Raw genomic sequence first — 15,732 nt, forward strand, 5'->3', positions numbered from 1 at the left:
AGTCTCCCTGTCTTTGCCCAGCATCCTGAGGGCCCAACCTTCCTTTGTTCACCTGGCAAATGCAAACACTGTCTTCAAGAATCTAATGAACTTCTCTATGACTTCCATCCTGGCACTGTCCCACCCTTCCCCCATGGAGTTGACCACTTGCTTCCTTTGCCCACCATGTATCCCTTTGCCTCAGCCCCTGTCGTAGGACAGTCACAGGGAATGCTGTCACTTCACTGCTTACACTCCTCTCCCTCCCTAGACGGGAGCTCTGGTGTTGCCTCATACATGTCTGATTCCCAGAAGGAGCTTGTGAAGCCTTTGGAAAATTGAATGAAGGGATGGGAGGGCATGGGAGCCGCTCCCTGGACCCTGTTAAACTTGATGCTGGGGACAGGGGAATGGACAGAGACTGGGAAGAAGGTTGGAATATGATCACTGGCGGATTGACAATGTTGACTTATCAAAAGATGAGAAGGACAGGGCTAAGGAAGAGAAATAGGACAGAGCGCAGAGTTCCAGGAGCTTACATATGTGCAAAGATGGTCATTACTGATTTTGTAACAGTAAAAAATGTAGAAATAACTTAGTACCATACGCAGGACGTGTGTTGTATATATTGATCTGATGAAATACCTTGAGCCGTTAGAAAGAATGAGGCAGATCCGTAGGAACTAAAAACCTGGCATTGAAGAAGAGCGTGTGTCATGGGGCAGGGGTTAGAAGTGATGGGGTGAGCTTGCCTGGATTCACCTGCTCTACAACCTTGGGACTGTTTCTTATCCTCTCGAAGCCTCAGTTTTTCCATTTGTAAGTTGAGGAGAATGGTAGTAATTACCTCAATGAGCTGTTGTAAGGGTTTCTGAGGTTCTCAGCAGAGTGCAAGCATGCATTAAGTATTTAAGAAATGTTGGCTATCGTTATTAAGCAAAAAAGTAAATATCAAAAAATGCATTACTATCACCCCAACTTCACTTTTTAATTTTTTTCTTCATGCAGATATACATGCATATAAATATACAATAATATATGCATAGAAGACCCAACTGTTAAGAGACAACTGATTGAGGCATCAGACTAGAGAAAAGTGAGGGAGAGGCGCTCTTTTTACACTTTATATTTTTAGGGATTTTTGGGGCTCACAGCAAAATTGAGTCTCCCCACCCCACCCCATGCACAGCCTTCCCCACTATCACATCCCCCACAGAGTGGTACATTTGTTAAATTGATGAACCTACATTGACACATCATTGGGACTTACACTTTTAATTATACATTTCTATCTTGCTTTCGTTTCTATAATGAGCATGTATTTGTTTTCTAAGCAAAATTAATATTAGTTGATTAATGGCTAAATGGCACCTTAAGCCCCAGAATAGCTAGACTCTTGAAAGTGGCCTGGTTTGGGGCGCCTGGGTGGCTCAGTCGTTAAGCGTCTGCCTTCGGCTCAGGTCGTGATCCCAGGGTCCTGGGATCGAGCCCTGCATCGGGCTCCCTGCTCAGCGGGAGGCCTGCTTCTCCCTCTCCCACTCCCCCTGCTTGTGTTTCCTCTCTCGCTGTGTCTCTCTCTGTAAAATAAATAAAATCTTTAAAAAAAAAGAAGAAGAAAGTGGCCTGGTTCACAGAGGTTGCCACAGAGGAGGATTGACCCACCCTGAGACTGCCTGCCTCGGCACAGGGCCTGAGCCACGCCCGAGAACCCCCACTCTGCTGTCACCAGCATGATAGGTCACAGGCTCACCTGCCTGGCTGCCGGCTACTCTCTCAGGAGGACCATCTGACAGGAGCTCCCGAGCCCGAGGAGACCAGGCCCCTGGGCCATGTCTCCCTGACCATCCTCACGCATACGCCTCGCTCACTCACCCAACCGGCTGAACGGCTTCAGAGCACCCAGGGAGCAGGTCTGGGAGGCTGGGAGAACAGCCAATATCACGGGTGCAAGGCTGCCAGCCCTGGGCTCAAAGTTTCCTCTGATATTCACTAGCACAGTGACCTTTCTGTGAGCCTCTGTTTCCTCATCGCAATACGGGATTAACCCACCCACCTCACAAAGGCACGGTGACAATGGAGTGAGGAGGTCTGTGAGAAAGTATCTAATGTATTCTTTGGCACATGGAAGGTTCTTAGGAAGTTTGTTTGTTTATTACTGGGAAGTTTTCATTTCCTGTCTACATGACCTACTTAGGTCATGACAGGCCTAGACCCTTGGATAAGTGGCATTATCGGTGTGAGTGCATAGTTGGGGGTGTCCTCTCTGGCAAAGTCAGGATGAGGACAGGGAAAGGACAGTCTTGGGGCTTTCCAAATGCACAGCCCAGCATGAACGGGCTGCACAGCTGGTGCTGGTGAGCCACTCTCCAAACAAGGTGTCAGCCTTTATTTGGGTTGGATTCAAAATGTGATCCTCCAAAACGAAGTCATGCAGGCAATAGGAGCTATAACCAAATGGTGTGGAAAGACACTGCTCCCCACACATTCTGAGAAAGTACTGCGGCTGATGACCCACAGGATGGAGATGGGCTTGGAGGAGGTGAGCCCTTTGGGTCACCTCTCCCACCTTGTTTCCCCAGGCGATTTCTACTTTGGTCCCTCTCTGCGTGAGCACCTCATCAACATGAAATACGGTCTCCACTTGACCTTCATGTGTCTGAGTCTCTTCACTCCAAGGTGAGTTTGCTGCCTCACAATGACCTTGGTCCGAATTGCTTTGCATATATGCACGAAGTAGGAAGAGGGGGCAGGTCCTCCTACTTGCCAATGGCGAGATAAAGCCTATCCATCCACCTCCCTCATACACCCTGACAGCACAACTTCCTGCCATATATTCTATCCGGAGAACTCAAGCTTCCAAAATGGTCATAGATGGATGAGCCCCTTGTGTTTTTTCTAAAGACACTTGAAGGGTTTCCCAAATTACCTCAACATTCTGATGTATGGCAAATGGGTAACAAAATGGAGTGGGATAGGGACATATTAACTCAGCAGCTGAAAATTAGAGATTTCCCTCTAGAAAAGTCACTGCTGGTACATGGGCACAACACACACACATACGTGCAAAGTTCATGTGTATACATGCTTATTGACACCTAAATAAGCACATGCACCAATACCCATTTTCTTTTCCAGGATGTGTATCCAGGGGAATCAGTTCAACATCGAGGTCAGCAGAAGTGACAAGCTCTCCCTGCCTGGCTTTGAGAATCTCACAGCAGGATATAACAAATTTCTCAGGCCCAATTTTGGCGGTAGGTCATCCTTTTTGTCCAGGACATCAATTCAAAAGGACAAGAACAGAGGCAAAATGCAGAGGAGAGTTTCAGGAGATTTTAGTTGATTCCATTTTCTGGTCTGCAACCAGTTAAGGATGAGCAATGATGGATGAGGACAGCCAGTGGTTTTCACACTGCTTTGAAGAACGTGCTTTGCCTCTCAACCTGCAGGATAAAGAAATCCTCTTGCCCTCTGAGGAGGTGACCAGAGCCTCTAACAACCTCTCACACACTGTCTTCCTTCTGCCCCCACTTCCAGTGTCATTATTTAAGGAACTCACCAGGACCACACCATCTAGCCTTCCAGCTTTCAGCCTTGTCACTCAAGGCTAACCCCCAATTGTGCCACCTGGATGACCTGCCTGGGCCCTTTGCCTGCTCAGAATACCTGCCTATGTCCCAGCATCCTCAGCATAGAGTCCAGAGCCCCTTGGCACCCCAGGCCTTCCCAGCCCAGCCTCTGTCTGTCTGCCAGTCTTGCCAGCCCCAACTCCTCCCACTCTGCCCTGCCAGGAGTGTGCCCCAAACACTGCCTGACCCCCTTGGCTTCCCTGGTCTCCATGCCTTTGCTGAGACAGTTTATCTGCTGAGAGTGGCTTCCTTCAACTTGACTCCCTGGCAAAATGCCAATTTTTCAAGTCTGAAATCAAAGGCTTCCTCCTCTGAGAAGTCAGCCCTGATTTGTTGTAGGCCCCGTCCCCATTCTTCATACTTACACTTCCAAATCATAGCCATTACAAGACAATACCATCATTGCCGTCTCAGCTTTAGCCTGTAGCCCCGTGAGGGAGTCTTGCTTTATTTACCTCACTAACCCCAGCAGCAGCTCAGCACTTGGCATACAACAAGCTGTCAATTGGTATTTGGTGACAGAATGAGGCAAGGAGGGAGTGATTGAGACCAATCCCATACCTCCTCATAGGGTCTCAGTCTCAAATGTAAGATTGACCAAAGTGGATTCTAGCGTTTCCTTACATAGAGCAGAAAGTGGTATCTCTACTTCTTGCCAAGCACCTTAGCTTTCTAAGCCCCCTTTCTGTGAAATGGAGATATATCTTCCACCTTATAGAGGGGACTGATTGAGATGAACTGTGTGAACATGAAGCATGGCACCTGCCACATCATCAGGGTGCATGGGTCTATTTTAATCCCCTTTCCTTCCTTCCTGCTCCTCCCCTCACATGATAAAATTCTCTGGTCAAATCTAGTATTAGTGGGTTAGTCCAGGTCCTCTGAGGAGCAGACACCAGAAGGTGATTATCCATGCAAGATATTTATTGGGGCAATATCTATGACAGAACGTGGGGGTGGGAAGATAGGAAAGCTGACCTGGGGGAAGGAGAGAGGGAGGACGGGAAGGTTGGGCACAGGTGTCTTCGACTATGGTGCAGTTCTATGTGTGTTTGGAAAGGCCCTCAGGGAGACCTTGAGCCCAAGTTCCCATCAGAGGAGTCTCCCATCTCCGTGCTTTCCAGGCACAGTGTGCCTAAGTATCCCCGCCACACTCAGTCATTGGTGGGGTGCAGCCTGTGGGAAGCATGGCCTCAGAGCAAGTGTGGTAAAGGATTTCAGAGCACAGCAGCTGGGCCAATTACACCCACTTCAGTTGGAGATCAGCAAGACCATTTTCATGGCCACACAGTAAAGATTTGAGGTCCTTAAGTTAACAAACCTAGGAAGGCTTCAAGCTCCCCTGGTCTTCCCAGGCCCAGCTGAACACTAATGACAAGCATATGAGTCTGTACACCCTGGTTAGGTCCAATTTCTCTGCCTCCCAAACCCCAAACAATTAGGCCAGGATACTGTCCTTCTTGTTGCCTGCTCACGGGTCGACAAGAGGCAAGGTTCTTGGGCAAAGTGCCCATTCCGAACCTGGGGTGGACCCAAGGAGTGTGAGGCCCAGATCCACCTGGGCTGAAAAGGGGGCAAGGGGTGCTTTGTCAAAAAGAGGGGAAGGCACAGGCCCCAATACCTTGGCAATCTGTCTCCTAAAGGAAGCTACATGTATGTGGCAGCCTGGAGTTCCGTGGAGGGGCCATGTTCTCTATAATGTCTGTCCACCTGGGTTCTAGGTCCCTGAAGTTCTTAAGAGACAAGACCTCCATAAGGTTTTTCAGGGAATGAGGTAGCCAGAGCACAGGTTTGTAAGCAGGCTCTAGGAACACTGTCCAGGAACTAGTGTTGACCTCTTTCCCAGGAGGAAGCTGCCCTCTGGTGGCTCAGCTCACTCTTCTAACTCAAGGGGAAGAAAGCAAGCTCTGGTCCATAAAGAAGCCAACTGAAGCAAGGCCAGGACTGGACTAGCTGGAAACAAAGGAAACAGAAAGCACAGTGGAGTGGAACTTTTGTGTGTGTTCTGTTCTCCATGTTCCTCAGGGAGCAAATAACACTGAGCCACTGCCCACCGTGCTCCAGACATTTAAAAAGAGATCCTGTAACCTTCCCAACCCAATCCTCAAGAGTAGGCATGAGTAGCTCTCTTTCGCAGGTGAGAAACTGTAGCACAGAAAACTTTAGCAATTTGCTTAAGGTCACACAGCTACGAAGTGGTGGACATGGGATTCAAACACTCTGACTCCAAGCTCCTTTTCTTAATTTCTGCCTTGAGAGGCAGAAAGCCACTTACCACCATGCTCCTTCAGCACCTTCCAGGGTCCATCCTCAAAGATCTCCCATTCTTCCATCAGATATTAACACCAAGTATTAGCTGAACTATTTTTAATTGCATTGGTTCTAAAGCTCCATTTCCAAATTCCCACCTATATTCTATGGCTTGGTTTCCTTCAGTTAATAATTAGGTTGCTTTGTCCGATTCCTACCAAGTAGATGGTTTTAAGCTTCCTTTGAATTCCACCTCTCCTCTTCCTGGTTAATGCATTGTCACAGTCCCCTGAGGCACCCCTACTTATTTATTGCAAGTGAAAGCTATTGCAGCTATTAACCTGGTGAGTAAATTTGTTCCTTTTCCAGATTTAGCTAGGATTACGGAGGTGATGGGGAAGGGAAGGCAAATGCCATTTACTGAATCTCTATTATTACGTGACAGACACAGTCCTGGGACTTGGTACATATAATTATTTTTGAGCACCTTCTTTACACGTATTTCCTCCTGCCACCACCCTGCAAAGAAGCTGCCACTTGCTAATCTCATTTACCCTCTCCATGACACTATGATGTTGTTAGTATTATCTCTACTCACAGGTGAGAAAAAAGGTAGTTCTGAAAGATTCAGTAACTTTTCCCAGCTGTGAACTCACATGTTTCTCACCCCTGAGCTTTTCTTTCACATCTCCAGTCTGAGGAGAAGCAGACTGCCTTGGCCTGGCTTCTGAGAATGGGCTCCAAGACCTCTGTCTCAAGAGCTAAGACCGGCACTCTCAGGAGTTTGGCCTGAGGCCCAATATCTGTATACCAGATCACAGGGGGAAGGTTCTGGAATTCTAAATAGTTTAGGCTTTCTGGAGAGTAAAGGAAGAGGAGGAAAGTGTCAGGAGGTGAGCAAGAGCTCAACCATGAGCACTCTTGAATGCCATCTTGTGGTAAATTTACTTAGTTGAGGGGAGGAAAAAAAGATCTCTGTGCACAAATTTCCAAATCTCATACTACATCTCTAAATAATTTGTCTCTTGCAAGTACCAATGGAAAAATCCTCCAAGTAAGAAGTAACAAATACCACTATATCCTTTAAAATATGCACTCGTGAACACAGCGTGGTCTCTCTTACATATTAAGCTATTTATATATTTGTGCATTTTTTATACAAAAATTTTTCATACTTTTTTTTCATTCTACACAGTGGTTCCTCCTGACAAGGGGAGGATAGAAATTTACCTTTCGCTTTATGTACTTCTAGAGTGGCTAAAATTTTCCAATAGGCCAGTGTTACTTTTGTGTTTTCTAATTTTTAAAACATTGTGCTAATGTAGTGTGGTTGTGTTTCTATATAAGTCCTTCTGGTGTTTTCTTCATTCTTAGGAGAACCAGTTCTGATAGCACTGACCCTGGACATTGCAAGTATTTCTAGTATTTCAGAGAGTAACATGGTAAGTGTGGCCCCTTCATCTTCCACCTGAGATGTCCTTCTTGTGTTTTATGGGGATGCACTTTCTAGCTACTCAAAAACAGAACAGAGACCCACAGCCCGCATGCACTTGGAATGGCAGAAGCTGGAGACCTATCCCAAAACTCAAGGCAGTGGAAGATTCTTGTAAAACAGATCTTCTGAGTATCAGGAGGAAAGTGGATTCAAGAGCCAGGAGAGAAAAGATGAGGGAGTGGAGCGGGTGCATTTGGTGGGGATAAAAACCTGGGGGAGAAAGAAAGTGCAGTGGGGAAGCCTGAACATCACGTGGATCCTCCCAGAGCAGAAGAGAAGCTAAGCTGATGAAAACTGACAATCACATAGCTGCTTTCCACCATCCTCTCACTTAAGAGAACTCATTAAAGATGAAGTGACATTAAAGGCAGGTTGCCAAGAGGGCCGGCTGTGCATTCCGGGTAAATGCTGGACAACCTAAGCACTCGGCTCTCACCAAAACCTTCGACAACTCGGTGGGGCCTTTGGGACAGAGGACAAGCAAGTTAAGGCCCTGAACATGCTCCTGTGGGGCTCCCTTTTGGCAGTGAGAGTTATTGTCTAGAATAAATAAGGTGCTGTGTGCTCTTATTGCTACAGGCCCCTCACCCAAGAATAAGACTTTGTTCACCAATGTCTATTATAGTTTGTACTCTTGACCTAAGTAGAGGTGGGAAGGGGAATAAGACTTCACCCCTTTCCTTCCATTTTCAAACTCTTTCTCCCCCGCCCCCCGCTCCCCCTTCCATCCATTTCCACTACCTGGCTTCCCCCTCAGGACTACACAGCCACCATATACCTCAGACAGCGCTGGACGGACCAGCGGCTGGTTTTTGAAGGCAACAAGAGCTTCACTCTGGATGCGCGCCTCGTGGAGTTCCTATGGGTGCCAGACACTTACATTGTGGAATCCAAGAAGTCCTTCCTCCACGAAGTCACTGTGGGAAACAGGCTCATCCGCCTCTTCTCCAATGGCACAGTCCTGTATGCTCTCAGGTGATTGGGTCCCTACCACCTCAGGGCTGAATGGGGAAATGGCTGGAAGGAAAGGCATAAAATACATCCTGGGTAGTTCTGACCAGCACTCAAATAAGCGCCCTGAGGTCCCGCCCTTCTCATGCTCCTGCCTTCCTAGATTCTTGTCCCAGTAGTAGAAGGGCCCTCCTTCGGTTCAGTTTGGCTCAACAAGCAGCTACTGAATGTCTGCTCTGTGCCAGGCCCCACAATGGACACTTAGAATACAGAGCCGAATGAGACATTGTCCTGATGCAGTTGGTAAGCAAAGAAAGTCCAGAATCCCGGGGGGCTCTGAGTTGGGGAGTAAGTTAGCGGTTTGTGGTGATGCTAGAGGAAGCTTTCATAGAACTCTGAGCTGAGTCTTAAAGAGTTAAAAAAGAAAAAAAAAAAGCTAGCAAGGGAATAAGGGGAATAGCAAGAGTGACAGAGAGGTAGGTCCACGTCAGGAATTTTCTTTTCATGGGGCTCAGTGGCGGTAGGGTTGTCCCAGAATGCATCTCTATTTGTCTGAGGCATTTTTCTACAGAGAAGCCAAGTGCAGTGCCCCCCAAGGCCTCTGCCATCTGGAGCCATGGGCTCCCCTTTGTCCCTTTCCCAAATCCCTGAGGCCAAAAGTTCCTTCCACCCAGTTGTGCATCAAAGGGCTGGTTGCCTAGAATAGGCAAGGTGCTCCCTAGATGCTGTAGGAAGCAGCCCACAGGCAAAAGCTCATCGCTGCCTGTACAAGGGATGTGCAAGGACCAAGCAAACCTTATGCTCCCACAGTCCTTGGGGAGAAAGCCAGGAACCAAATACTCATGGGACTTATCTTAGATCCCAAGTAGGAGGCTGACATTATGCAACAAAGACTGAGCTATCCAATAAACTGAATTTTTGAATTGTTCATCTGGCATTCCTCAGCTACACTGAATTTTGCAAAAACCAGCCAAAGCCCCAACCCTTCCTTCAAGAAGCCAAACTAGACCTCTCCCTTGACCCCCAACTCCAATCAACATTAATGTCCCCCTTCCTGTGCATGTATATGTCTGTCTTCTGTCTGTATTATGCACATAATACAATCTGTCCTGTGCAAGGATTATGGATGATGACTGTTAACAGCCTGGCTCTAGAATCAGACACATTTAGGGGCAAGTCCCTGTTCTGTGACCTTATGGAAGTTGCTGGACTCTCTGAACCTCAGTTTCCTCAGCAGCAAAAGGAGAATAATATTTCCTACCTCATAAAGTTGTTGTAAAAATTCAAAGGGATGATGCATGAGATGCACTTCGGCCTGGGACTGGCTTGGGGTAAGCACTCAGTAAATAGTAGCTGTTGTCATTCTCTGTCTTCCTGAAACAAATGTGAGCTTCCTCAAGGTGGGCACCATGCATGCATCATTTCACTTTCCCCAAGAACCCAGCACAGTGCTTAATAAATAAGGGTGCTTAATAAAAATATGTGACACTGAAAAAAAAGGAAGATAAAGTTCGGCCAATTAAAATCTCCACAGTGAGGGCTTTACTGATGTTTAAGTGAATGTCTCTGGGTGTTGGTCCCCAAAAGCCACAGTGCCCCCCAACACCCTCTACTTCCTCCGAGAATGCTGATCCCCTCCAGGAGACAGGGTCCTTGAGAACTGCCCAGCCAGGAGACGTGGGCTCCAGCCCCAGCTCTGCCACTAAGAGCTGTGTGAGCTGAGGCAAGCTCCTGAGTCTGTTGTCAAATGAGGACAGAAGTGACAGTGCTCTCTGTTCTAGCTCCTTGTGGGTTTGTCATGGAGATTAAATTTTAAAACTGATGCAAGAGCATCTCAAGCCAATGAGTGATTTTCTTCTGCAATGTTGTTGCAAGTTTGCCTCTTCATTGCCCACATTCCAGCTTCCTCCATTCTGGACCCCAGCTTTGACCACATCTCAAAGGTGTTTCTTAGCACAGAAAACCTCAGGAATGTTTTAAGTGTAGGCTCCAAGTCACACATTCACTGTAAGAGTCAAGGTGAAAGTCCTGTTGGAGTGGCCCTTAAAAGGGAATGTATCCTTTCCCCCATATCACTCCTTTTGAACCCATTTTTCCTTTCTTAGAATCACAACGACTGTTGCATGTAACATGGACCTGTCGAAATACCCCATGGACACACAGACATGCAAGTTGCAACTGGAAAGCTGTGAGTATATATTCTGCAGACCCCTGAGATGATTTTCCTGGGTGACTTGACTTAGATCGGTATATTCATGAAGAAAGACATAGCAGCCTTTCTTTTCTTGGTGTTGATTCCAATTGATTCAGCCCTTCTGAGTGTTTATCCAGAGAGATTTGGAGACCTCTTAAAGACAACCCTTCCAACATTACATCTTTTGGGAGAGGACCACTGTGCATTGGCACTAAATATTCTACCTAAGAGTAGACAGGACAGCCAAGGAAATGGGGGTCTATAGGACAAGGAGTGGGACTCAGAGTCTGAGAAGGCATGGAAGCCAGAAGGAACACAGCAGAGGTCAAAAATGGTAAATATTCAATGCAATCATTGACATTTATTGCACAACTGCTTCCAACTTTGAAAAGAAGTTGTTTGGTGTATATATATAGCTTAACACAATGATGCCAGGAGTGGGCATCTAAACTGCAGTCTGAGGATTTATGATGAGGAATGAGCATTTTATTCTAAGTTGATGTGTGTCAAATGGCATTGTTGAGTAATCTCCATTGTTCTGAAATGCCCACCAAACTTGGGAAAGTGCTACCTGTGACAGGTGTCCTGGGGAAACGATGCCTCAGATAGGAGTCACTAAGGCATCAAGGGATGGTTTGTACGAGGAGGAAAAACCACAGTCAAGCCCTAGAGATCAACTACTGACATGAGGACACGAGTGGTCAATGTCCAAGAAGCACAACCATTATGAGGCGGCAGTCATTTTTCAGAGGTAGACATTTAATTAAAGACTCGGACAGGCAGATTAATTACTCTATTGATTAAATGCATGCAAAACCTCGTTAAAGCAATACAGCTATTTGGGGGCAGAATAAAACTTGAGGTTATCAAAAAGAGAACTCATTTTCAGCCCCACATGGAAAAAGTAATAGCCCTCCACGTGTGGCTCTGCTCATCTCAAATCCCGGGCGTGAGATTCTCCTGGAAACTTCAGCACTCGGCTTGCACGAATACCATCCCCAGTGAGCAGAGGAAGTTTTCACTGAGTGTTTATTAGCAGTTATTTGGGTACAGAAACTTCACCAAGGGTTTTTTTTTTCCTGAACACCATCCCTAGGAAAGATTTCCTAGCATCCCACAAGAGCCATGATAATGTAATGATTGCGAGCATTTAACAGTTCTAAAAGTAAAGTGTCCAAGTAGAAGCTTGTACAACTCACTTATTTAGATATTCTTTTTTTATTTCTTGGGGATCCTAGGCCTATTTGGACAGCTAACTTGGACAGTATATTTTGGGGTACTTCTGAGAGAAAGCCCATAGGCAATTTTTACCTGGAAAGCCTCTAAGAGCTCATGACTACTTCTCTGCCCAGTGGAGGGAAAATAACCTCTGCTAAACAGTGTGTACCATAAGCTAAGACTTGACGCTGGGTCCCATCTCCCAGTAGCCTGGGAGAATGAAGGCAATACAGTTCCATGTTTAAGATCACAGGTTCAGGGATCAGTGGGTTTCCCTGTCACTAGCTTTGGTGGCTTTGGGAGACTAGAACTAACCTCTCCAGACCCCACTTTCCTCATCAGTCAAGAAGGAAAAATAATAGTATCTGACTCAAAGAGTTATTTTTTTTAACAGCTTTATTGAGGTAAAATGTATGTGCCATAAAATTCAGCCCTTTCAAGTGTACGAGTCAAATATTTTTCGTAAATTTGCCAAGTAGAGCAACCATAGCCACATCTCATGGGTAGAACTTTTCCATCAACCAAAAAGATCCCTTGTGCCCATTTACAGTGTCTCCTGTTGCCACCACCAGCCCCCAGGCAACCATTAATCTACTTTCTGTCTCTATGCATTTGCTTTTTCTGGATATTTCATATAAAAGGAATCAATACAACATGTGGTCTTTTGCATCTGGCTCCCTTCACTTAGCGTGTTTTTGAGGCTCATACACGTTGGAGCCTGTATCAATGCTTTGTTTCTTTTTATTGCCTTATTCCTCATTATTCCATATGAAAGAATACACATCCCTTTGGCTTGTTTCCACCCTGTAGTCATTAAGAATAATGCCACTGTGAACATTTGTGTACAAGTTTTTTGTGAACGTGATTTGATTTCTCTTAGGCAGATACCTGGGAGTGGAATGGTGGATCAAATGGTCAATTTGTATTCAAGTTTTCAAGAAACTGCCAACCTGTTTTCCAAAGTAGTTGTACCATTTTACATCCCCCCTGGCAATGTTCCAGCTTCTCCACATTCTCATCATTGGTTATTGTCTGTCTTTTCATGACAGCCATTCTTACGGGTGTGAAGTAGTATCTTACTGTGATTTTGATCTGCTTATCCCTAATGGTTAATGGTCAGGCATCTTTTCATGTGCTTATTGATCACTCATCTATCTTCTCAAAGAGATATTCTGAGGATTAAATGAGATGATAATGTTATAAAGCACTTAGAAATGTAATTGCTCACTGAATGATAGCTATATTATCATCACCACCATCACCCATGGGCTTTGGGTTTAGACTTTCCGAAGGTACAATCCTGGCTTTGTTTTTAACTTACCTTGCTATCCTGAGAAAGTTATGCAATCTCTCTGAATCTGAGAATTTTCCTGTATAAAATGGGCAAATATTATAGTTCCTCGATTCTAAGGCACAGCATTTATCGAGTAACATTTTAGGAAAAAATGTAAGCTCTACTTCATATATATGTATATATGTATGTATGTGTGTATCAACTCTAAGATCCATCCCAATTTCAAAAACTGTGAAGAAAAATTTTTTTAGTGAAGAAATATAGAAATGTCTACCTTGCACGTTTGTGAGAACATTAGAGATGTAATGTATAAAAGGCCTACCATAAATGTTTCATAACAGGTAGCTATTATTACTATTATGAACTATATTAGTAAAACTGCTTTGAGATTTATCAGATGCCTAAGTTAACAGACATCAATATAGGGGCTGGCTGCAGGTTTCTTGTTTTCCGCCGTTGTGTTTGCATTTAAGCCATCATGGAAATATGAACAGACCAACTGTAAAGTCGCTAAGAACACTGCCAGAGATGCTGGACTGCCCTGAAAGGCACTATGGAGTGTAGGGCTGTGTGTGTTCACATATATGAGTTCAATAAATATCATTTAAATAATGAGGGCAGCTACTTCTGGAGGCCTATCACCTACCAAGTCTATGTGATACTTAGCACAGAACCGGTTTTCGACTGATAGCAAACAGCCCTAGCAGGTCGTCCTGTTCCGAGGAGACACTGCAATGGCACGTGAGAAATATGCCAAGTTTTGCATGGGATCACCATCAAGACAGAGCTCCTGCTGCCCCCACATGGTAGTATTCTCCAGGCCAGTTCAATCCGCTACCTTCTTGCACTGACCAGGGCACTGTTTTCCTTGCCAGGGGGCTATGATGGAAACGACGTGGAGTTCAGCTGGCTGAGAGGGAATGACTCTGTACGCGGGCTGGAAAACCTGCGGCTTGCTCAGTACACCATACAACGGTATTTCACCTTAGTCACCAGGTCGCAACAGGAAACAGGTGACTTGTGAGACGCATTGCACAAAGCAAAATAACTGGGTTGCATTCTGAGTCAGAAATACCATCTCTTTTCCACTTTATCTCTTTGGGGCCCAAGAACCCCGCCACAGTGTGCTAGGGCAGGAGGATTTGGGCCTGGCACTGTTACCCGCTTCATGCTCAGGATCATGGGTGGGGGTACATGCACCCCTCTACATCTCATTCTATACAACAGCAATTTCTCTCATTGCAACTATAATGACAGCTCATGCTTAACTAGGTTTTGGTGAATAACAGATAACTTAATGTGAATATAGCTAATTAAATGTCCCATAGGGAAAGCACTCTGCTGTGCGAGGAGACATGATTTCCTATCTCTTCTTTACCCTACCAGGAAATTATACACGACTGGTCTTGCAATTTGAGCTTCGGAGGAATGTCCTGTATTTCATTTTGGAAACCTATGTTCCTTCCACTTTTCTGGTGGTGCTGTCTTGGGTTTCATTTTGGATTTCCCTCGATTCAGTTCCTGCAAGAACCTGCATTGGTAAGCAGCTCCAACAGGAGATTTCTAAGAACTGGAGTTACAGGTCCCTTTTTGTTTCTTTTTACCTTCTACCAGTTTTTTTTTTTTTTCACTGATATTCATAGGGCAGTTCCAGGAGTTGGTGTCTTGAGAGACCTTTACAGAGAGAAAGAGAGAGACAGTGCCTTTTAAAGCATGTTTTACAGTGATAAGAGAGAATCATGATTGGATGGTCTATTACCAGTTATTTTGCATACTGAACACTCCCCTCCAATGGGAAGACAGAAGGTGAAACATTTAGAAAACCGTATCACTCATATCCATTCAAAATGGACAAATCAATCCTGTTCTAGAAGATCACAGATTTTTCAAAAATGAGCTGTTCCATTTCTGAGTTCTGTCCCCCTTTGCCAACTCCTGAATGGTGACAGTCTGCCAGGTAAAGGTGAAAGGTTCACTGGTCACTGATGTGGGAACATTGCCTACCTGTTTTCCCAGGAGTGACCACCGTATTGTCAATGACAACACTGATGATTGGGTCCCGCACTTCTCTTCCCAATACCAACTGTTTCATAAAGGCCATCGATGTGTACCTGGGGATCTGCTTTAGCTTCGTGTTTGGGGCCCTGTTGGAATACGCAGTTGCCCACTACAGCTCCTTACAGCAGATGGCAGCCAAAGATAGGGTAAGAATTTTGAGGGCCCTGTATATGATTCATCACTTGCCATGTGCTGATCTGTAGAGATGAACCAGATTGGTTCCCGTCCCCGAGTGATTCACTTTGCTCCAGCGATTCTCATCCTTGTTCAGGTGGGGGCATCTGGAAGTCATGGCACCTTTTGAAAAAGACTGCTCTTTTCGTCAAGTCCAATGGGATATTAACATGTTTAATCTGCTAGCAGAAAATAACTGTTGCCTCTATGCAACATGAAATCACAACCACAAGAACAAGCATCCATGAAAAACCCAATATCAAACCAAGTGTGATCAGCTCTTACAAGTTTCAGATTAATATGTATTTACTATTTAATTCTTTTGTCGTTTGCTGGAAAATGTGTGGGAAAAATTAAATTGCAGCAAATTTCTCAATTAGCGTATTTTTCTGCTAACTGGGAAAGACTGCCATTATCTGAGTTAGCAGCGAAACACTGGGTCCAGCTCTCAGAATAACAACCGTTATTATCAATTGAATGTTTACATGCT

General features: G+C 45.3%; 1 protein-coding gene across 1 annotated transcript in view; it reads left to right on the forward strand.

Moving 5' to 3' along the window:
• The first annotated feature begins 2,562 nt into the window (after window positions 1-2,562).
• GABRP (gamma-aminobutyric acid type A receptor subunit pi) overlaps window positions 2,563-15,732 on the forward strand; it is a 16,844-nt gene continuing 3,674 nt past the window's right edge. The window contains exons 1-8 of the mRNA XM_006735451.3: window positions 2,563-2,655; window positions 3,115-3,233; window positions 7,233-7,300; window positions 8,111-8,328; window positions 10,410-10,492; window positions 13,886-14,023; window positions 14,397-14,549; window positions 15,027-15,214. Of these exons, the coding sequence (XP_006735514.1) occupies window positions 2,603-2,655; window positions 3,115-3,233; window positions 7,233-7,300; window positions 8,111-8,328; window positions 10,410-10,492; window positions 13,886-14,023; window positions 14,397-14,549; window positions 15,027-15,214 (1,020 nt within the window). The 5' untranslated portion in view covers window positions 2,563-2,602. The remainder of the gene's footprint in view (window positions 2,656-3,114; window positions 3,234-7,232; window positions 7,301-8,110; window positions 8,329-10,409; window positions 10,493-13,885; window positions 14,024-14,396; window positions 14,550-15,026; window positions 15,215-15,732) is intronic.

Source organism: Leptonychotes weddellii, chromosome 7, assembly GCF_054177405.1.
Source record: "Leptonychotes weddellii isolate Sample4059 chromosome 7, ASM5417740v2, whole genome shotgun sequence".
Lineage (NCBI taxonomy): Eukaryota > Metazoa > Chordata > Mammalia > Carnivora > Phocidae > Leptonychotes > Leptonychotes weddellii.